The following is a 21,462-nucleotide window of genomic DNA, read 5'->3' on the forward strand; positions in this document are numbered from 1 at the left end:
AATAAGCGTTAACTATATTATTATAATCTCATTAACTTTGACAGCCTTAGTTTCAATTCTTTATTTAGTTGTTCAGTGGTAAGGGTAGTAGTATTGGTAGTAGAAGTATTGATGAAGGGCTTTTCAGAGAGTTGTTTTTTTTCATTTTTACAGAAATGCTGGATATTTGAATTTGAACATATTTACTATCTGTACAAAATAATTGGTTGCAACCTAACAAAAGTGTCTATCCAAGCTCACAAAACTGCCCTCTGTCCAACTTCCCTCTTATTGCTTTGTTGTTGTGCCCATCCCTCGGCTGGGTGAGTCTGTAAGGCCAATGTACTGAGTGAAATCTACATTTAAGGACACACACTGGCCATTAGAGCACAAATGGCCGCTGCAGTGTAATTGAGAGAAGATATAAAAAAAAAAAAAAAAAAGTCCCAGGAGATGCCTGGAGGCTTCAGAGAGCAGAGCTGCTGATCTGGCCTCGGTGCAGAGGACAGGTCAGCTCAGTCTGAGTCACTTCAGTGAGTTATAAAACCTTTACCTAGAGAAGGTTTTTAAAGCTGCTGTGCCACACAGTTCACACTAGAGTTTGACACATTAAGCTTCTGAAGACCGATACTGATGTTTTTGGATTGATGGTGCCTTTATTTTGGAGCAATAATTTACACTGCTGCATTTTCATACTAAACAGAACACTCAAAGTGCTGCACTGTTTCCTTTGCTGAGAGTAAAGTGAAACTGTGAATGGGTATTTGCTATCTTAAAGTGAAAGTAGGCAGTATATTTTTTGGCAGCATTGGGCAAAAATTCCATAATAACCTTTCAGCATATTGTAATCCAAGTGTTCTGAGAGAAAACTAGACTTCTGCACCTCCTCATGGCTCTGTTTTCAGGCTTTAAAAATTTAGAGTTTGACCAATCACAGGTCATTTCAGAGAGAGAGAGCATTCCTATTGGCTGTGCTACGGCTGGTGGGCGGTGCTTGGTATTACCTCAAGAGATCTCAACATGGCTGCCGGGTCACAAACTTTCTAATTTTACAGCTAATCAGTTCACTACAAGATGTTTCTGAAAACATTTTATGTGAGAAATAGGCATTACACTAACAGAATATTGATTCATATTTGATCAGCGCTGCCTAGTTTGACCGTTTGATCAGAGTTTGTGAGTGATTGACAGCTGCTCAGAGACGACAAGGCTCCAGATCAGCTCTGATTGGTTGTTTTCCTCCGGTCTCTGAAATCTTGCAGATGCCATTAGGAGCACCGAGGACACAGATTGCACATTGTTTTTTTACAGATTACCTGTTTCATGCACTACTGTCAGGATGTAGTGACCGTTTTATAAAAATAACTTTTTTAATCGGTCGGAGTTCGTGAGTGATTGACATCCGGCTCTCAGAGACGGCAGACTCCAGATCGGCTCTGACTGGTTGTTTTCCTCCGGTCCTCAGGATGTCCGATTGGCTGCTATTTATAGGGCTCTATCCCTGTACATCTTTTTAATTGACTGGCTAAACGGCAACGTTTTTATCAAATAAAGCTTCTGCATTCATGTTAACTTGTGTCTTTCCTAACTGAAATGCAGTAGTACTCCACAACCCCTGTAAACGCACTTTGATGTTGAAAATCGCTGGAGTTCCCCATCAACACACAGACATGAAATTGATATTGATTTCTCATCTCACTCTTGGAAAGAAAGCTAATTACTGTACTTTCCAAAATGCTGAACTACTCCTAATACAACTTCTACTCCTATTATTAATAGTAATCACATCTTGTCTTGTGTATTCAGACAGAATCAGATCAATATATGTCATTAAAAAGTTCACTTCAAGTCCCCATAGTCAACCCTCAATAAATATTTAATCAGCCAAAAGTGCATTAGATGAGTCATATTGTAATAAAGGTAAAATATCATTGTGCTATATGAGTCCCGTTCTATCTGATGATCCGAGTTTGTTTCAGATATTGTTGGAAAGTTCATCAGTTTGAACCCGTCTCCTATTTGTTCCAGTAAATGTGTTTGTCTGTCCACAAGAGCAAGAGCAGGATATCCTGACTTTTCCACACACACACAAATACACAACCGCCAAAAAACACAATGCACCTTTCACACTCGGGCTGACTACATAGTTTCTCCGTTATCCTGCCGGGCAGAATGACTTGTTCCACCCCTACCGCAGTCAATGCCTGCCCTTGTCTTAGAGGATACACTATCCTCTATATCCACACTCCGCACAGACCTCACAGACCGGCCATGTTACTGTCTGTCTCTGTCACCGACTATGAAAAGACCACACACTCTGTCTCACAGTCTTCACATACAGTACACACAGGCATAACACAGACAGAATAAACGGCATCACTTGAGCCGATTGGCTAAAAATACACAACCTTCCTTTCTCTCAGAGAGATGCCCTCTCCCTCATAGAGGCAAGCCCAAAATACTCCCCTCTTCATTTCACTGGCTTTTTGTTGCACTTGGTACACTGCAGTACCTCCACTGAAAGGCCCCTAAAATTGCACATTGAAAAAATAAATAATACAAAAGCAATCTTTGGATAGAACTCCACACATCCAGCAGAAAAGTGCATCATTCTCACCAACTGAGACACTGTAGATTTTCTTTACTGGCCCAAATGAAGTGCTTCCATCAGGTGTGGTCACTGACAGGAGATCCTCTCAACAAAGGAAATCCCAAATCAAAAGTGTAGCGTGCAACACAAACTGTTAAAGGGATAGTTCTGTTTTTTTTTTAAGTGCAGTTGTATGAGGTACTCATCCATAGTAGGTGTATTATTACTGCCAGTAGATGACGGTCGGCACGCCTCCAGCTTAGAGAACCAGACAGAAGTACCGACACCGCAGCAAAGCAATACAGTGTTGTGGATGTGGATGGCAGAAAAACGTGTTTTAGCCACCTAAAGGAAAGGCTCACCTAAAAAATTTATATCCGTTTACGCTATATGTAGAATATTTTCCTTTCAGTTAAGTTCCCAGTCAGAAAGGAGAAGGAACGGGCTGTTTAACGTCAAGATAATGTGGTGAAAATATTCTAAATATAGCGTACACTTAAACGGATATTCATTGTTTTAGGTGGGCCTTTCTTTTAGATGGCTAAAATACATTTTGTTCTGCCTTCCCCGTCCACAGCACTGTATTGCTTTGCTCCGGTGATGGTGCTCCTGTCTGTTTCTCCAAACTGGGGGCGTGCCAACCAAAGGCGCAGTTTGCGTTGGTTCACTGAACCCCCTAGAAATGCATCTATTCTATTTTTTAGAATAACGCAGAATTAATAATTTATTGTAATGATGAATTATATCGACCTTGTTGTGTCTTCATATTGACAGAATAAGAAACCAACAAGATAAGAATATAGATTTGTGGTATTTTTATTGACTTATAGCCTAATAACTTCCACACACCGTTAAATATGCACTTCTGTTACGCCATGTAAACAAACCATGTATACCATCAGCTTTGAGCTCCAGATCAGACTAGAGACGTAACCACTTAAAAGATGGGTGAGTAGTACTTGCTCTCTTCCGCCGAATACATGTTTTATACTGCGATATTTACTGAAAATTACAATACAGCCAACAATAGCCTAAGTAAACTTTCAGGTGATCTCCCTCCAGCCAGCTGCCTCCTTATTTAGGTGTTTGTAGTGAAATGAGGAGGTATCGTAAAAGGGCGTCTGACAAAATTCAGCTCAAACACGCACGCTGTGCAGCGCTTCGTCACTGGCTGCCAGTTAGTTCATTCCAATAGAAAACAATACAATCCAACTGATTTTGTCACTGACGCTTGCTTGCGCCGCATTCTGTTTGGAGGGTGTAATATTTAGGCTACATACATCGCAATACATTAGACCTCTCTGCGTTGTACACATTACATTCCCTCTAGATTTTTTTTGTGAACCCCCGACCTTAAAGTTCAAACTGCGCCTGTGGTGCCAACCGTCTGAGTACCTCATACAACCCCACTTCAGAACACTCGAACTATCCCTTTAACAGTCTGTATTGCATGCTACACTTTGGATTTGGGATTTCCTTTGTTGAGAGGATCTCCTGTCAGTGACCACACCTGATGGAAGCACTTCATTTGGGCCATGTAGGGAAAATCTACAGTGTCTCAGTTGGTGAGAATGGGACACTTTTGCTGGATGTGTAGCCTATGTGGAGTTGTGGATCCCACGGAGTTGAGTGCCACGGACCCCTGGGGATCCCCGTACTCCACTTTGACAGTCACTGATTTACAGAGAGCTGAGGTCACAAGACTACCGTTGCAGTGGGTTTTGACAGACTGGTCATTTTGAGAGCCAGCTAGCACTAGCTAGACTCTATGGAGTCAGATCAGTCTCAATGTTAATGAATGCACACAGAAGGATTCACAAATTTGTGATTTATATATAAATGACTCTCACCACAAAAATATTTTTCAATGCACACACAAATAGTTATCATTGTATATAAATGTAAAAAAAAAAAAAAGCACATATAAAAAAAATAAGGTGCACGAATATATTTCTGATGCACACACAAATATTTCTTATTTTAAATAAATGTAATAGAAATTCACAAATATATGCATTTGCCACTTTCACCAAAACATATTTGGATGTTGTTATACAAACTGTTGAATTTGCATTTACAAACCGCTTGTCATGTGTGAGCTTCATTGCATTTGTATGGTTTTGTTTTTTTAGACTCCCCTGACGTGCACCGATCCACAAATGCATATTTTTTTCCAACAGGGAATTATCTGTAGCCAATCAGATGTGTCCCTCCTCCTTATCAGCCAATCACATGATTGTGTCCTCACGGGGTATGATTTACATCATGTACAGAGTGAACACCATACCAACGCGGAAATTTAGCTAGCTTTGGTAAAGTGGTCCAAACGTTTGACTTGTGCACCCCAGCTAAGTGTTGAAACAATCAAACGTGGGCAGAAACATCTGTAAAGATCCCCAAAAGAATCCAAACAAAGAGATACAGCAACTGGACTGAAGGTTTCTTCCACGATGTTGAATGGTGATATAAATACGTATATTTATATCACATTTATTTAAAATAAGAAATGTGTATATATATTTGTGGATTTTTTTTTTTTTTACATTTACATACATCGACAGCTATTTTTGTGTGCATTGAAAAATATTTTTTGTGGAGAGTCCTTTATATATAAATCACAAAAAACATTTGTGAATCCTTCTGTGTGCGTTCATTAATATTGACACTGATCTGACTCCGTACAACTCGGTCAATGTTTAAATGAAATGAACAAAAAATGAAAGTGGGAATCAGTGCTAACATTAGCAATCTGGGCTAATGTTAGCTTCCACGTTCCAAGTGGACAACAAAGTTGATAATGCTATGTACAGTATGAATGGTCGTCTGTACAGTTAGTAGCTCACCACAGAGGTTGACAGCAACGTCAGCTCTCAGTTGTCAGTCAACTGATGCCTTGCATAGAAAACACACCTACTCAGAAGCTCAAGCTTTGCACAAATATGTCCAAAAATTGTCATATCCTAATTTTGAAAAATGTAAGTATAGCTGTATCATTGTATTTACTTTAGAAAAAAAAGTTAAAATTTGATGGTATGGTATGGTTGTATAGACATTAAGCCACAAACTACAAGAACAGAACTCACTTCTGTAATTTGTTGGTGACACAACAATAACAATTCACTAAGAGTTGTTCCGCTTAAGAGATGCCTGAAATGTCAAAGTAAAGTAACTCAGAAGACTTCTCTTGCGTGTTTACAGGATAATACCTGATGTGTGCTTCTTTACAGTGTGAGAGACAGAGAGACAAAGAAAGGACGAGGTCGTAAAAACCTCAAAATGTGTGTGTTGATGCATTTCAAATACCTGTCTCAGCAAAATTCAAGTTTGCTTGTGCATTCAAAAACATATGCATGCTTTGGATAAACTATGTGTGTGTGTTTGTGTGTGTGTGTGTGTTTGTGTGTGTGTGTGTGTGTGTGAGCCTCTCCTTACCTGGGCCATGGTGTTCAGCAGGACTTCGGCTGGCTCCTGGTCCTCAGCATGGCTTGTGAAACCTCAGGTTGGTTCTCGGTGGGTGATGTCTGGGTTTTTTGATGATGATGAGGGGGGAGTTCACTTCACACACACACACACACACTGGTGTTGCTGGTGTGTTGCAAAGCCACACGCTCACACACACATCAACACCACCTCCTCCTCCTCCTCCTCCTCCTCTTCTTCTGTGACAGCGACGTCCTCTGAAACGCTCACTCTTGGAAATACAGTACTCTTTCTTTCTCCTTACTCTTCCTCACCACAACCCTGCGTGCAATCCCCTCTTTTTTCCCTTTCAACTGACACAGAAGGAGAGAATATGTCAAGAGGAGCTTATATCCTTTTTTATTTCTGTCCTCCACGCTCCTCGTCTTTGCCTGCTTCAGTTGGTTGTAATCTGGGCTCACACCACACACACTGCCTCTCCTTTTCCTCCTCCTCTGGCTTGTTCTGCTCTCTCTCTCTCTCTCTCTCTCTCTCTCTCTCTCTCTCTCTCAGCTGCTCCCCCTCCTCCTCCTCCTTCCTCTAAAACCCTCCTGCTTTTTCCCTCCCTCACTGTACACAGCATTAGTGAGAGACAGAGGGAAGAGGAGGGGTGGAGGGATCAGAGGGATAGAGAGTGTGTGTGTGTGTGTGTGTGTGTGTGTGTGTGTGTGTGTGTGTGTGTGTGTGTGTGTGTGTGTGTGTGTGTGTGTGTGTGTGTGTGTGTGTGCACCATGTGACCTGATAGTGTAGTAGGATTCCCCCAGCAGCTGTCGAGCTCATTCCTTCATGGTGCTTCACTATGAGCTTCATGCACTTCCACTGATGACCAGTGTTGGTTAAACTGACAGTGGAGCAGGGATACTTAGTCGCTATTGTAGGTTTAACAGTCATATCACCATCCGTGGTCTAAAGGCTGTTCAACATTTACCCACCCTGATGAGGTCAAATGTTTGAGTTGAAAATGTCCACAGTTAATCGCGATTAATAACAAATTAATTGCATATTTTGTATCTGCTCAAAATGTACCTTAAAGGGACTGTTTGTAACTTTTTTTCAGGTTTAAATCTACCGGGTCAGGATCCCATGCGCGCTTGCATATGTGCGCTCTCGCATGTGTGGCTACGCTGTTCAGACCGCTCCTCTGCCTGCTTGTCTTCAGTCACACAACGCACGCGTTCTCACTCCACCTCACGTTCATGCGCGCTCACTACACACTGCAGAAGAGTTAGTTTAGCTCTGACAATATCTAGTGAATGTACAGTGGACGTTTGTGCAGAAATAAATGCTGCAGCGCCTCCAGACCAACAAAGGTTTCTCGTGTCTTGTGAAGTGACGGGGCTCCGCAGCGAGAACCATTATCGTGTCCGACGGGTGCCGGTGTCTCCCATGCGGGCGCAGTTGGGAGGCGTTGACGTTTCGCTTCCTGCTTCAGCCCCGGCACCGACCCGCTTTTCCTGCCTCAGCGGCTGAGGCAGCGGGGCTGAAGCAGGAAAACCTAACACTAGGATCAGCATTGATTCATGGAGAGACCTTCGTCTGGTCAGCAAACATTACTGCCAAGCAGGTGAAATATAGAGTGATATTGTGGTTTTAGCTGACGTGTGTCGCCTCACTGTTTTGAGCGATGCTCGTTCATGTCTATTTAGAGCGAGCAAGCGCGAGCCCGACGCTGACTTTCGTTGATTTCACGGCCACAGGTATTGCTGTTAACAAGCATTTCTGAAAGTTACAAAGAGTCCCTTTAAAGGTACTGTTTGTAACTTCTTACACTTACACTCTTATAAATCATTGCGGGTCAGTGTCCCAAGCGGGCTCGCGTGTGGCTACGCTGTTCCAACACAAACTACACGGAAGCACCAAAACCACAAAGTTATATCTAGTGAAGCCCGTCTTGCAAACAGTGTCAACTCTTCCTGCTTCGGCCTCCCGACCGTGGTCAGAAGACACAGGAGAGACCGTAGCTTTGGTCTCCAGGGCCGGAATCGATGCTGTACTCTGCTCCACTACCTGCCTGCCGCGCTCGTTCTTACTTGCTTTCTCGCTCCATCTCTTACGTGCATGCACGCACACTACACACTGCAGAAGAGTTAGATTAGCTCTGAGAATATCTAGTGCATGTACAGTGGACGTTTGTGCAGAAAAAAATGCTGCAGCTCCTCCAGACCAACAGAGGTTTCCCGTGTCGTTTCCTGCTGCTGAGTGAAGGGACGGGGGCTCTGGGGCGAGTAACGTTATCGTCTCCGACCAAAACTCCGGTGTCTCCCCTGTTACTTCTGACCAAGGTCGGGAGGCTGAAGCAGGAAAGCACAGTATAACAGCATCAATTCATGGAGAGACCTTCGTCTGGTCAGCTAACATTACTGCCAAGCAGGTGTGTAGCTTTACAACAGGTTGTAATAAACTAGAATTGTCCTTTAAGAGACTGTTTTGGATTGAGTTTCGGCCCAGTTAAATTTGACTGTTCAGCTCCAGAATATTCTCAGGAATTGTTCCCTCGCCCACGGTGGGAAAATCTTTTAAACAGCAATCACACCGTGGAACGACTTAGCTCTAAAATCAAGAATACACTAGTAATACTAGTATACTGCTGCTATACAAATGAATCATAGTCATGCAACCTTGTGTGAAATCTCATCAAAAGGTTCTATCACAGAATTCAGTTCCTTTTATTTATTTGAATAGTAATGCAGTATTGATCAGTTGTATAATAACTATGTAATCAGACTATAGTACATCAAGGTAGCTGCATTGACTGAAAAAGCAACTGAGAGAAATCACAGAATATGAATGCATTTGAAACATTCTGTTATTTAAAGAAAAAAGAAGAAGAAAAAGTCACTATCACTACAGGATACAATAGGGATTGATCCTATGACCCACTGATGAAAGTATTGGAATATTTATATATTCTGTGGTGACATTCCCGTAAAAATGCTGTTGTATACACAGAAAAAGTGGAACTATGCACATAATTCTGCAAACTTGAAGCTCATGTACATAGAAATAGATTTTTTCGATTCTATTTCTATGTTCATGTATCAACAAAAAAGACTCCAGATTGCTAAACTCTGAGCACAAATCCATTGTTTTCACTCAAATGGAAATTCTACATCAACCAGGACTGAAATTTGAAGGATTGCCACTTTAATAGAAACACACACATGTGAAACGCAGTAACACAGAGTCATTCTATCCTTGAGGAATGAGGAAAAGGACATCCTGTGGTGCTTCCCCTGAGCTGTATAGCTGGAAACTCCCACCCCACAACAACAGGAACGGGCAGGCTGGCCCGCCACATCGGCTTCACAAATCACTCTTATTACTCCTGTTTGCACAGAAGCTTAGTGTTCATGGGCACATGGTCTGGAAAATAAACATCCACCAGACTAATTTATGGCTTTCCTACTGATAATTTTTCTACTAATTATTGCTACTGAACATTGTAGCCCTGAACACGCAACCTTTACCTTTGGTATTACTCAGTTTAATTGGGGAGTATTGAAACAACCTGTGAGTTTACCAGTGAATTGTTAATTGGAGCACAGTGTTATCAGTTTAACTCTGCTACAGCTGTATATTGTAAATGAGGCCTCTATGTGTTTCCAAGTAAAAAATAAAGGTTGAATGAATGAGTCTCAGAAGCTTGAGATATATGTAAAAATAATTGCTCAGGACAGAAACTATGGAAGGTCGATGCCACCATCTAGTGTACAATACAGGTACATGGACTTGAATGCACATAGACTCCATAGATGCACAGAGCATCCTGAGGGACAGACACCACCCAGCTCACTCTCTGTTCAGGTGGAGGGAATCAGGACACAACCTGAGGCACCACAGGCCAGAGAGCATCTCCACTCACAGAGCACCTCTGGTTTCACAACAGCTTCTTCCACAGCTACAATAAGACTGGTGGCAAAGGACATTAAAGAGGGACCACACCTCAACTCCATACCATTATTGACACACAGTACACCTGAACTGAATGGACTGAAATGCTGTGCAATATGCTGCCTTCCACTAGTGTGTAATTGTCTGAAATATCTAATTTTTTTTTTTTTTAAAAAAAATTTTAAAATATTTTTATGAGAGCTACAAGTTCTTTTAACATGGTCATGGAGCATATATACTGTGTATGTATCGTTCCTTTGCAGAGGGTAGTTTAGTTTATTTATCGACTACACTGAGGGCGTTTTATATTTTAATTGATTTATTTATTTATTGTGTTGAGTTGAATGTGCTACTTATTTTGTACTGTAATTACCTCGTGCCTTTTTCTACCTTTTTATTTCCTTAAAGCTGACTCGGTGTAAACTGCTCAGAATTCCAATGTACTTATATTAGGTGCAAATGGCAAATAAAACTCTTGAATCTTGAATAGAATAAACTTCTGACATTTGGAGCCACGGGTCTAAAACAATCATGCATTTTACTACTCAGTTTTAAATTATGATGTGAAACATATTTTTTGATTATTTAAATGTATAGTGTTGGCTCACGTGCTGATCTGCTGATGAGGATTTGGTCCTCACACAGAGAAGTAACGCTGGAGTTTGGACAGCAGATGGCAGTAGAGTTATAGCTACAATTATTGGCACCCGAAGAAGAAGAAGAAGCTGGAGCCTCCTAATGCTATTGTTTTTAGCATTATGACATGTCAACTCAACCCTGTAGGTGGCTGTAGAGCTGGTAATGTTTGGCAAACTGGGCCACACCTTAATAAACTACAAACAGCAGCTCACACTGGTGTTTTACAGTTAGCTTAGCACTTTGTTTTTCTCTGTTTGTATGAACTAGCAGCTCAGCCTTACAACAGAGAAAGCTTACTGTGTTTACTCAACAGTGGCCGACAGAAAGAGAGACACTTCCAGCAGGGTAAGCTCAACTATATGTACCTATTCATGTTGACAGGAGATAGAAACAGCTCAGTGTTCGCTCAGGTTTTTGTAGATAGTCAATTTATCTCCCACGTGTAGCTACAGATAAACAGCTAATTACACCAAACTAGCTACAACCTGTCGTTTCCTTGGACTTCTTTAGGACTTTAGAGTCACATCTAACGTGTAAAACCATATGAATGTAAACATGTAGCCTGTGGAAAAGCTGATTCAACCAAAGTAAAGCATGTTATGTATTATTTTGTAGCATTTTCTATGAAACAAGTCTTTTATTCAGCCTGAAAACATTGATAATTTACCACTAGTTCATGTTACAGTAGGTTTTGTTGTTGACTTATTTAGACTGGGACTGAATATTGTATAACATGGTTTGACTCTGACTAGCATTGTTTGCAATATTCATGAAAAAGACAATAAAATGCATTCACCAGGAGAACCTGCTGCTATCACTCCCAAATACACTGGACAGGTTTATATATAGAGATTGTATACACCTGTTACACACCTGTGTTTCATGTTCTGCATAAAACACTAGACACTATGTATGAACCTGTCCAGTGTATTTGGGAGTGATAGCAGCAGGTTCTCCTGGTGAATGCTTTATTGTGTTTTTCATGAATATTGCAAACAATGCTAGCCAGATTCAAACCATGTTATACAATATTCAGTCCCAGTTTAAATAAGAATAAAACCAGCAGGATTCAGGATTTTAGACCATTTTAGACACAAAAAATGTTGTCAACAAACTGCTTCTCATTTTAGACTTTGCATGCTAAAGCTCTACAACCACTAGGAGTGGGGGAAAAATCGATTCATTTATTTTTCCCGATTTAGTTTTTACGATTTTGAAATTGGTTATTTAAAGGGACTGTTTGTAAGAATCAGAAATGCTTGTTAACAGCGACACCTGTGGCCATTAAGTCAACGAAAGTCAGAATCGGGTTCGCGCTTGTGCTCGCTCTATATAGACATGAACGAGCATCGCTCAAAACAGTGAGGCGACACACGTCAGCTAAAACCACGATATCACTCTATATTTCACCTGCTTGGCAGTAATGTAAGCTGACCAGACGACGGTCTCTCCATGAACATGATTTAGATCTGATCCTAGTGTTGGCTTTTCCTGCTTCCTTCCTGAGCCCCGTCACTTCACAAGACACAGAAAACCTCTGTTGGTCTGGTGGAACTGCAGCATTTATTTCTGCACAAACGTCCACTGTACATTCACTAGATATTCTCAGAGCTAAACTAACTCTTCTGCAGTGAGGAGTGTGCGCGCATGCACTTGAGGTGAAGCGAGCTGAGTGAAGGCAAGCAGGCAGAGGAGCAGAGAAGCAGAGTACAGCAGAGACACTGGTCCTGGAGACCAAAGCTACGGTCTCCCCCTCGTCCTCCGACCGCAGCCAACACTGTTTTGCAAGACGGGCTTCACTAGATATAACTTTGCGGTTTTGGTGCTTCTGTGTAGTTTGTGTTGAATTCTTGTCTGAACAGCGTAGCCACACGCGAGCGCGCATGGGACACCGACCCGGGTGATTTATACGTGTAAGAAGTTACAAACAGTCCCTTTAATGCCAGAATCGATATATTTGCTCCATTTGAGTGTATGTGGAAGCAGAAGGAAGTCACCGCTTTTATTGTTGTAGTCTGAGTAACGTGACGTGATATCCGTTCCGTATCCGTCAACCAAAACAAACCGCAGCGAGCTGAAATGAGAAAGAAGTAGAAAACGGCGGAGGGTCCGCGTGGATTCGACCTGCATCTTCATATATTAATTCCAGAGTGGAGAGCTAGCGACGGACTTGGCGAAGTTATCGGAAATATACACGTGTGACTATGTCGTCTGGTTTTCAAAATAAGGTGTTAACAAAGAGAACTGTATTTACAAAATACATATATGGAAATAAGATTGATTGGATTATATTCACCAGAAGTATAAAACATTACATGTTCCATATAAAAAATACCACTAATTGAGGGGAAATGTCTTTTATTCTTTGATTTTTGGGTTGCTGGAAAAATTTGTACTAAATGATGCCTGACAATGACTGATATATTTGACTTCAGGACATCTCTGACTACATACGTACATGCTGAAAATCAAACATTTTTAGTGTATTAATTTAGATATTTTCAAAATAAAAGTCCATAGAAGTGTATGATTAAACTTTTTCCCATGGTCTAGTGTTAAAAAAGTAAAAAAAAAAAATTGCAATAAATCGTGCTATCGAATCGCAATACTGAAAAATCGCAATACATATCGAATCTGCACCCAAGTATCGTGATAGTATCGCATCGGGAAATAGGTGTATCGTCCCAGCCCTAACAACCACCAAACTGTTGTCATTCTGTGTTTGCAGACATGGCCAGAGCAAGGTGGGATCTGAGGACACAGAGAAAGTTCAGGTGGAGCGATAAGGAGTGACAAGGAGGCTCGAGGGCTCATGTCTACGTCACAAACACTCCCACCCCCCTCTGGAGAACACCTCAGCATGGTGAAAACGGTGAAGATGGAGCTGCTGAGAGCACTCGTCAGCGAGCGTTTGTCTGCAGCTGCCGAGGAGATCTTCAAGATTGTAGAAAGGACCATTATAGAATATGAAAAGGAAATGTCCTGTTCAAAGTGGGTGGTGGACAGCCACCGCAGACTGCTGGATGTTGCCAAGCCCCACTGTGAAGGTCAGTTTATCAGAGGTTTGCTTTCTGTAAAGGAAATCATGACATGGATCAATGTCGGAGGGTTGAAGTTATCCATGATAGAGGTCATTATCATTTTTAGCAGCAGGACACTGGTGTCCGCAAACAGTATTGTATTCACAAGCTAACTTTGGATTAGAGAAGTCTATTTTCCAGTCTATGCTTTTGCACTGGAATGCATCGTTCTGTCAGACAGTCTTCACGTTTTTACTGCATACAATTATGCGATTAATTGTGATTAAATATTTTTAATAGATTGACAGCCCTATAAATAGCAAAAAAGAATGGTCAAAAGCAGCATAGACCGCCTGCATGTGAAATAAATATTGTTTTGTGCTTTGCTTCAGACTCTCTCCAAATGTCTGTCACAGATGTGAAGTTGCAGTGTGGCCTGCAGCAGCCTGCTGCCAGTGTGAACGTCAGTGTGCGCTGGGAGGAGCCGGGAAACGCCACGTCAGAGCCCTACATGAACAACACTCATCCAGGCTCCTCTCCTGTCACTGAAAATGATCCAGAGATACTGATTGATATTGATGAGGATGACGATTTTGATGATGATGATGAGGATGATGATGATGTGAAGCAGGAATGTGACCTGAACATGCCTTTGAAAATCCTCAAAGTGAACAAACCATTCAAATGTCCTGTCTGCTTGAGCGGCTTTTCTTCCAAAAAGACGATGGTACGACACGTCAAAAAGCACCCGGAGGACAATTCGTCACGTTACCAGTGCCAGTTCTGCGAACGCTGCTTCTGCCACAAGTTGGAATTCATCATTCACACCAGGACACACAAAGGCGCCAAACAATACAGGTGCCAAGACTGCGAGGAAAGCTTTGACGAGAGGGATAGTCTGCTTATTCACAGACAGAAACACACTGTGGAGAAACCATATTGCGGTTTTGGTGAAAAGGTGGAGGTGGAGGTGGAGGCGGAAACTCACCTCAGATCAGTAACACCTGTTACTAAGATTGAAGAAGAGCTGGACTGCAGACAGGATGAGTCTGACATTAAGACATTTCCATTTACTATCGCTCCCTATGATAAAAGTGAGTTTGATCAGGAGTCTCTGCAGCCCCTGTGTCTTTACCAAATCCAGACTGTTGCTGATATAGATAAAGACTCTTCAGCCGCAGTTACAGTTGATCACATAAAAACTGAGCCAGCTGGAGCTGATGTTGGAGTATCAGACAGTACCACAGAGGATCAGTTGCTCCTTTCAGTGAACCCAAGTGAACAGGGTGATGGTGAGACAGAGCCCCAACATCTCAATATAACAAATATCCTACCACAAAGACCTTCAGGAAAACCCACCGAGCTCATCGTTCAGTTCGAAGCAGGGACGGCACAGAAACCCTACAAGTGTCCTTGTTGCACCAAATGTTTCTCCTTGACTAAGACTTTAGCGAGACACATACGGATCCACACGGAGGACAAACCGTATCAGTGCCAGTTTTGCGGGAGGAACTTCTGTCAGAAGTCCGACCTGGTCAATCATACGAGGATACACACGGGAGAGAGACCGTACCAGTGCCCAGTGTGTCGCAAATCATTCGCACAGAAAGGCAACCTGGTCGTTCACACGAGGAAACATACGGGAGTTAAACCATATCGACAAAGAGTATAGAAGCAGAGAGATGAAACTCCGGTGCTTTTTTTGGCAAACAGCCGCTAGATGGTGCTACGGTAGCGCTGCCGCCATTTTGGACTGAAAACACCAATGGGTCTGTTGCCATGGATGTATAAAGAGACGTCTGTAAATCAGGATAATTTTTTTGGAGGTAAATCAACTTCCCAGTACGAACACTTAAATATCCCTCATTTAAACCATTATGTCCTAAAAGTTGTAAAAGGAACTAACAGCTGAATCCAGAGTTATTTTCCTCGGCATAATGAACGTGCATCAGACCCACGATACTGCACCGCCCTGCACGCTCATGTGACATATCCGGTTCTGCCAGATTCCTGCTAGCTGTATGCGGCTGTAATAATGGATATATTGGCCGTAATTCATCACTTTTATTATCTTCTAATACAACCATGGGCTGTATGCTGTAAGCATCCGGTGGATGTATTAACGTCTCTGTACCCAAACAACCGGCTATCGGCCAGTAGCTAGTAGTGCTAGCAGCATGACATCAACAGAATTTAATGGAGTTGTAGGCTATTTACTAACACGCAGGGCATAAGCAAAGGACAGAACCTCTTATACATCCATGGTCTGTGGTCTATTTTGGATCCTTGACATAAAAAAGTTTGAGATTGTTCTCAAAATCTGTGTGCTGGAGTTTTCTAACTTCCATCTATGTCCATCGCTCACTTTATGCTCCTCTGGGAAGCTTCCGGGCAAAAAAGTTTAATAAATAAATTGGTTATAGTTATAATAATATGTATATTTGTATTGTTCAATACAGGCCATTTTGTTAGAGACAATAGAATGTTGTGTTGCTCTTTGTAGGCAGATGTTTTACTGGCGTCCTGTAGTCGCTTTCAGTCCAAAATGGCGGAGGTGTAGCTTTGCTGCTGAGTGCTGACGTTGCAATGGAACGACCCAATTGACCTTCACTTCTTATCAATATACGTTGTTTTGGTATCAGTGTCAAGAGTGCAGCTGTAGCTTTAGTCAGAGGTCATCTTCTTTCGACTGTCACATGCAGAGCCACAGATAGTACGAGGAGTTCACAGTTTTGTCCTAAGACTGGGTATCAAACCTCAGTACTTTGTTTGGTACTGAGTCAAATGTGTCTGTAGCAAGTAGCAAGTACTGAAAGCTGGAATTAAATGTCTGGTCAGACTCAAAATCTTGATTACTTATTCTTTGATTACACAGTCTCAGCCATCTAAAATACGCCCCCCGTCCTGTTGCTGGATAATGTCTGTTTAGATGCCATTTAATTCTTTCAGTTGCAGGGTGTCACCATGAGATGGCGCTTCCTTCACAAAAACACATTCACTCATTCAAACCAACACACAGTTCACTGCAGAGTCATGTTTCTTTATCCAGGCCATGGTTTGTAGAGAATGTTTCCCAGCGTTATCTCCTTTACACACTGGGGGAGGGGGGGCGTGACTAATTACCTACACGAAAATGAGAAATACTTGCCTGTGAATCTTATATGTCTAGGGCTTTTATTGTGAAAGATAAGAACAGAATGAGTAGATCTGGTCTGCGCTGCCTTTGTCAAGGTTGAAAGGAGTAATAAAGTTTGCGGTCTTGGTTCAGACCAGAGCCTCCATGTTGTTGTTTCATAAATGTTTCATGGTGCAAACGGTAAGAAAAATCTACCTTGTTATGGAAAAAAAGTTGCTTTTTCACTGCTTAATATTCGCATTCTGTGTGAAAGTATTCATGACATCGAAAACAGTTAGAAAAAATATATTTCACGAAACGCCCCCTGTGTATAAAGGCCTTTACAATGCTGCTACTTCAATAATTTTTGCCATCCGTCTAATCGTCAGTACTTTACCGGCATAAACCCCAAAATTTTACCCTCATATTTCACCTTAATGACTTTAAAGTTCAAGAACTACAAGTACCACCTCGCTGTTGTACGCCTCCGCCAACCAGTCAACTTGCAGTTTACATCCGTGTGTGTCCAAAATGACACCAATTCAGCCTTTTCTCCAGGTAGACATTTGTGTAAAACTGTCATAATTAGCATATGAATTCTTGAGTTATGGCCAAAAATGATGCTGTTGTTGTTGTTTTGTGAGGTCACAGTGACCTTGACCTTTGACCACCAAATTCTAATCAGTTCATCCTTGAGTCCCAGTGGATGTTTGTGCCACATGTAGTACAATTCCCTCCAGGGGTACCGGAGTTCTCATTTTCACAAGAATTGGACAGACGTGAGGTCACAGTGACCTTGAACTTTGACCCGTGACCACCAAAATCTAATCAGTTCATCCTTGAGTCCAGGTGGACGTTTGTGCCAAATTTGAAGAAATTCGCTCCAGGCGTTTCCTGGGATATCGCATTCACAAGTACGTACGGACGTACAGACAGACAACCCGAAAAAAACATAATGCCTCCGGCCACGGCTGCTGCTGGCATGGAGGCATAAAAAGAACACTGTCTCCTGCTCCTCTACGGAGGAGTGTTTAAAACCAAGTCAACTGTTCCTGGCAATCATTACTGCAGCCTCTGTGTCAATTGAGAATGATGTAGGCGGGAAAAATACATCAGGGCAAAACAAAATAACCTCCTCTCCCAACAAGAAATTGTCTAGCATGAATACAATGTCAGACTGAATGAATGAAGTGAAATGAAATGGTGATTCGCTCTGGTTATCAGGGTACCCTGTGGTGAGATTGTTTTGTCACTGATATGTTTCCAAGATCAAGATCACATTTTTTTACCAGTTTAAGAAAGTATTTAATTTCGGTAAAATTCTTGTGCTTCTACTTCTGTTTTGAAAACTTTGGCTTCTTTTACCAAGTAAAAAAGGAGAAATCTCTGTATTATATCGGCACTAGATTTCAAACCAAACCAGCTCTTTTTGACATTGTGGTGCTATTACTTATAAAAGTATGGTTCATGAGATTTTACCGCTGTCACTTTCTTCATTCTGTCCTTAATGTCATGTCAATATGTTCTAGCAGGGCTCACTCTGTGATTACTGACAGTGAAATCCAATAAATAAATAGCAGCCGTCGGTAAGAGGAACTGAAAAATGAACTTTCCTCTGAATCCTGGGGTGGGAAATGTGATTTCATATGAAATCAATGCGGAGAATTTGGTTGCAAAAAGAAAACCTGTGTAGCAGCACTTTCTATTCGACCTCGAGATAACCTTCTGTACAATCATGTGCTTGTGTAGGGAAAGTGTAGAGGATGGAATTATTGATATTTGTGCAGGCTGTATTTTTATTTTTTACCAATCCCATGGAGTCTTAGGAATCTATATTGTTTTCAAAGATTTGTATTTATTATGAGGTGATACAATTGTCTGGCTGTGTGTTTTTATAATAATTTTATTGTGAGAAATGTGTTTTTAAATAAAATGTAAAAAATTACAGAGTAAAACCAAGCTTCTGTCTCGTAGTGTTGGTTCAATCCTAAAGAAAACTACTGTGTATGTATGCTGGTGACATTTAAAAAAAAAAATGTAAATCAAAGTCAACGGTGCTTGATGTTTTGAATTATTCAGGTCAAAAGGATACATACTCATTCACACACACACATAAAGAAACAAAATAACGATCATCACTCTGACCTCAACAACAAGCATCTGCATCATTTAATGTGATTGTTTTCTTGTAGGTGAATTTATGCTCTGTACAAATGTACAGTATCTTGTTTAAAACGATGGCAATCACAATATTGGTCAGACAAAAGAATGCAAATTGTTCAGCCGTACAACTAATAATGTGAACAGGGTTAACGCAAACTGACTGAATGGTAGGGACTCCCTAAAAACTTGTACATATTTTCCAGTGTAACGTTATGATGGTCAATTTGACAATTTATCAGCAGTCATGAAAACTTGTTTGAAAATCTGCAGGGAAGTGTAGTCGTAAACCATGAAGCAGTACAAGGAGCAAACATTTAACACATCCTTCACAGTTTGCATTAAAATGTCTCTCGTATCCAGATTGTATCTAGATATGATTTAACCTAACATACATTTACCTGGGATTATTATGCGTCTCCAGAATGGGACAAGTCCCACCCACTTTTAAACCCACTTTTAAAATCCTTAGTTTAGTTTGTACCAGGCTGTAAACATGTTTCTTTAATGCTGATTCTCACATAGGACGTACACACACATACACCTGAGCACGCCAGGAAACAAACCTTAATGTAAAGCTCAACTATACAGCTGTATCAATAGTTGTAACCTCACAAAACTGAAGTTAAGATATTATAAAATATCAGTAACAGAGTTCATTTTTTCCCCTCACAAAGCACCGTAAAATAAAGATGAATGAATAAGCAGTAATATTATAGCTGCTAACTTTGGTGTTCACAAGACTAATGTTAATGATTTCACTTTGAAAGCGATTTATTAGCATGAAAGGTGCTGAATACGAGATTGGGAGCAAAAATGGCGACAGCTGAGCGGTTGAGAGAGGAGATGTAACTAAAACTTCAAATAACTGCGAGTGTCTGTCTCAAACATAGACTGTAAAGATCTTTATATACAGAGGACACAAAAAAGGGAATGAAGACAGATAAATGCTGCTAATCATTTTTATTTTTATTTAGTTTGCATTAACTTTATTACAGGTATTTTGGACATGAGGGACAGAATACTGTCACAGGAACAGAAATCTAAGGCTGATGGTGGTCGCAGGTTCTAGTAGTTTTTGATGAACTACAGATAACTGGAAAACTTTTTGTTTTGTTGAATGATAACGTTGGATCTGAAGGGATGGGAAGTTGTGTTGTTAGCAACGGTAAAGCAGGTTGATCCTCTTGATGTCCCAGGAGGACAAGCCCTTTCTCTGGCCGATCTCCACGTTGGGGTCGGGGATGGGGGTGATGGAGTCCTCCCCGTACTGGATGGAGAAGGCTGTTCTTCCATAGTGCATGATGGAGGAGTAGTCGTAGGGAGTGTTCAGGTTGTTGGTATTCTCCTTGTTGAAGTTGTAGGCCATCTGCGGGTTGATGTTCCCCCAGTTGATCTTGACGTAGTTGTCGCGGTCGCTCCTGGTCTGCTCGTGCTGGAAGCCCAGAGCGTGGTTGATCTCGTGCTGGATGATGCCGTGGTAGAGGCAGCCCTGCCTTTTGAGAGAGAGGACCTGTTTGCCTCCCGTTCTGCCCAGATTGGAGTAACATCCGGCTCTGTTCTCGATGCTGATGTGGTCGTACTCGTTCTGACGGGGGACGAAGCGGAGGCAGGTGTTGCTGTGGAAGGCATTCATGGCGTTTTCTATCTTCTGCCTCTCCGAGCTGGTAAACTCACTGCTCATGGTGAAGGGAATTGTCACCAGGCCGTTGGAGGCTTTCCTCCACAGGCAGCTCTGGTACCAGCACTTCATGGCATTTCTGGTTCTGGGAACCACCATGTCTCCTTCCAACAGGATCTCATCGGTGGCGTTGTTGGACGTCAGAATCCTGGTGCTGATGTCGACGGTGTCATCTTGGTCGTCTTGGGCCTCGGCTCCGCTTCCTTCCTCCATGAGAGGATGTGCCTGAGAGAGGCCGAGCAGGAGCAGCAGCAGCAGGCTGGCAGAGGGAGTCATCTTCAGGGTGAGTCTGGAGGCTGTGGAGCTGCTGTGGAGAGACTCCTTGAAGCTTGATGTTTGACTCAGTTCAGTCCAGGCTCTTTATACTCTCCTCTACAGGTGTGTCTGCAGGAGGATTATGGGTGGGGGTCCACACTGCTAGGCCTACATAAACCTCTTCAGGGAGGACTCCACAGACAAACCTACTGTTTCAACATGTTTTATTATCTCTGGCCATTAGATGAACACAGAGGGGTTACTGGGTGGGACATGCTTAACTAGACATCTTAAATTATCTTCAGCCACACTTCACATTATCTATACGAAACCAAACTTTTCTTTTCTTTTCTTATTTTGTAAAGTGAGATAACCAGGGCTGAACAATGAATTGATATACGTCCAAAATGTGAGCAGTGTTTGGGACTGTTCTCAGCCAGAGCTAAATATTGTTAATGTGAGTTGGACAAACAACAAAAAAATGCATTTCTGCTTGTTATCTTGTTCTCTCATGAAACAATTTAGACACAACACACTTGCAGTTTATCATTATCGCCATAACTGGCCAAATATGTAGCTGTTAAATAAATAGAAGCTTTTAAATGTCATGATCATATTTGAATGCTATTGAGTATTGTTTAGCGTACCACTAATGTAATATCTTGATACATGT

At 41.7% G+C, this 21,462-nt stretch overlaps 3 protein-coding genes across 3 annotated transcripts in view; 1 reads left to right on the forward strand and 2 right to left on the reverse strand.

The window, feature by feature from the left end:
• LOC141758215 (rho GTPase-activating protein 23-like) overlaps nucleotides 1-6,492 on the reverse strand; it is a 71,267-nt gene extending 64,775 nt beyond the window's left edge. Inside the window, exon 1 of the mRNA XM_074619397.1 lies at nucleotides 6,002-6,492. Coding sequence (XP_074475498.1) covers nucleotides 6,002-6,010 — 9 coding nt within the window. The 5' untranslated portion in view covers nucleotides 6,011-6,492. The remainder of the gene's footprint in view (nucleotides 1-6,001) is intronic.
• Nucleotides 6,493-10,762: 4,270 nt separating this feature from the next.
• On the forward strand, nucleotides 10,763-16,428 carry LOC141758344 (uncharacterized). Its single transcript, XM_074619639.1, has 4 exons — nucleotides 10,763-10,903; nucleotides 13,287-13,605; nucleotides 13,995-15,244; nucleotides 16,221-16,428. Exons 2-4 carry the CDS (start codon nucleotides 13,371-13,373, stop codon nucleotides 16,290-16,292), a joined length of 1,557 nt encoding a protein of 518 aa, XP_074475740.1. The 5' UTR covers nucleotides 10,763-10,903; nucleotides 13,287-13,370; the 3' UTR covers nucleotides 16,293-16,428.
• A 3,373-nt stretch (nucleotides 16,429-19,801) lies between these two features.
• Nucleotides 19,802-20,841, reverse strand: LOC141758343 (high choriolytic enzyme 1-like). The gene has a single exon (XM_074619638.1). It carries the CDS (start codon nucleotides 20,808-20,810, stop codon nucleotides 20,013-20,015), a length of 798 nt encoding a protein of 265 aa, XP_074475739.1. The 5' UTR covers nucleotides 20,811-20,841; the 3' UTR covers nucleotides 19,802-20,012.
• Nucleotides 20,842-21,462: the final 621 nt, after the last annotated feature.

Source organism: Sebastes fasciatus, chromosome 20, assembly GCF_043250625.1.
Source record: "Sebastes fasciatus isolate fSebFas1 chromosome 20, fSebFas1.pri, whole genome shotgun sequence".
Lineage (NCBI taxonomy): Eukaryota > Metazoa > Chordata > Actinopteri > Perciformes > Sebastidae > Sebastes > Sebastes fasciatus.

Excerpts from the sequence above, each read along its gene's own strand:
- LOC141758343 (XM_074619638.1), bottom strand. The coding sequence starts at position 20,810 with ATGACTCCCTCTGCCAGCCTGCTGCTGCTGCTCCTGCTCGGCCTCTCT.
- LOC141758344 (XM_074619639.1), top strand. The coding sequence starts at position 13,371 with ATGTCTACGTCACAAACACTCCCACCCCCCTCTGGAGAACACCTCAGC. Across the intron at positions 13,606-13,994 it reads TGCCAAGCCCCACTGTGAAG|ATGTGAAGTTGCAGTGTGGC; the intron begins GTCAGTTTATCA and ends TGTCTGTCACAG. Across the intron at positions 15,245-16,220 it reads TTAAACCATATCGACAAAGA|TGTCAAGAGTGCAGCTGTAG; the intron begins GTATAGAAGCAG and ends TTTTGGTATCAG.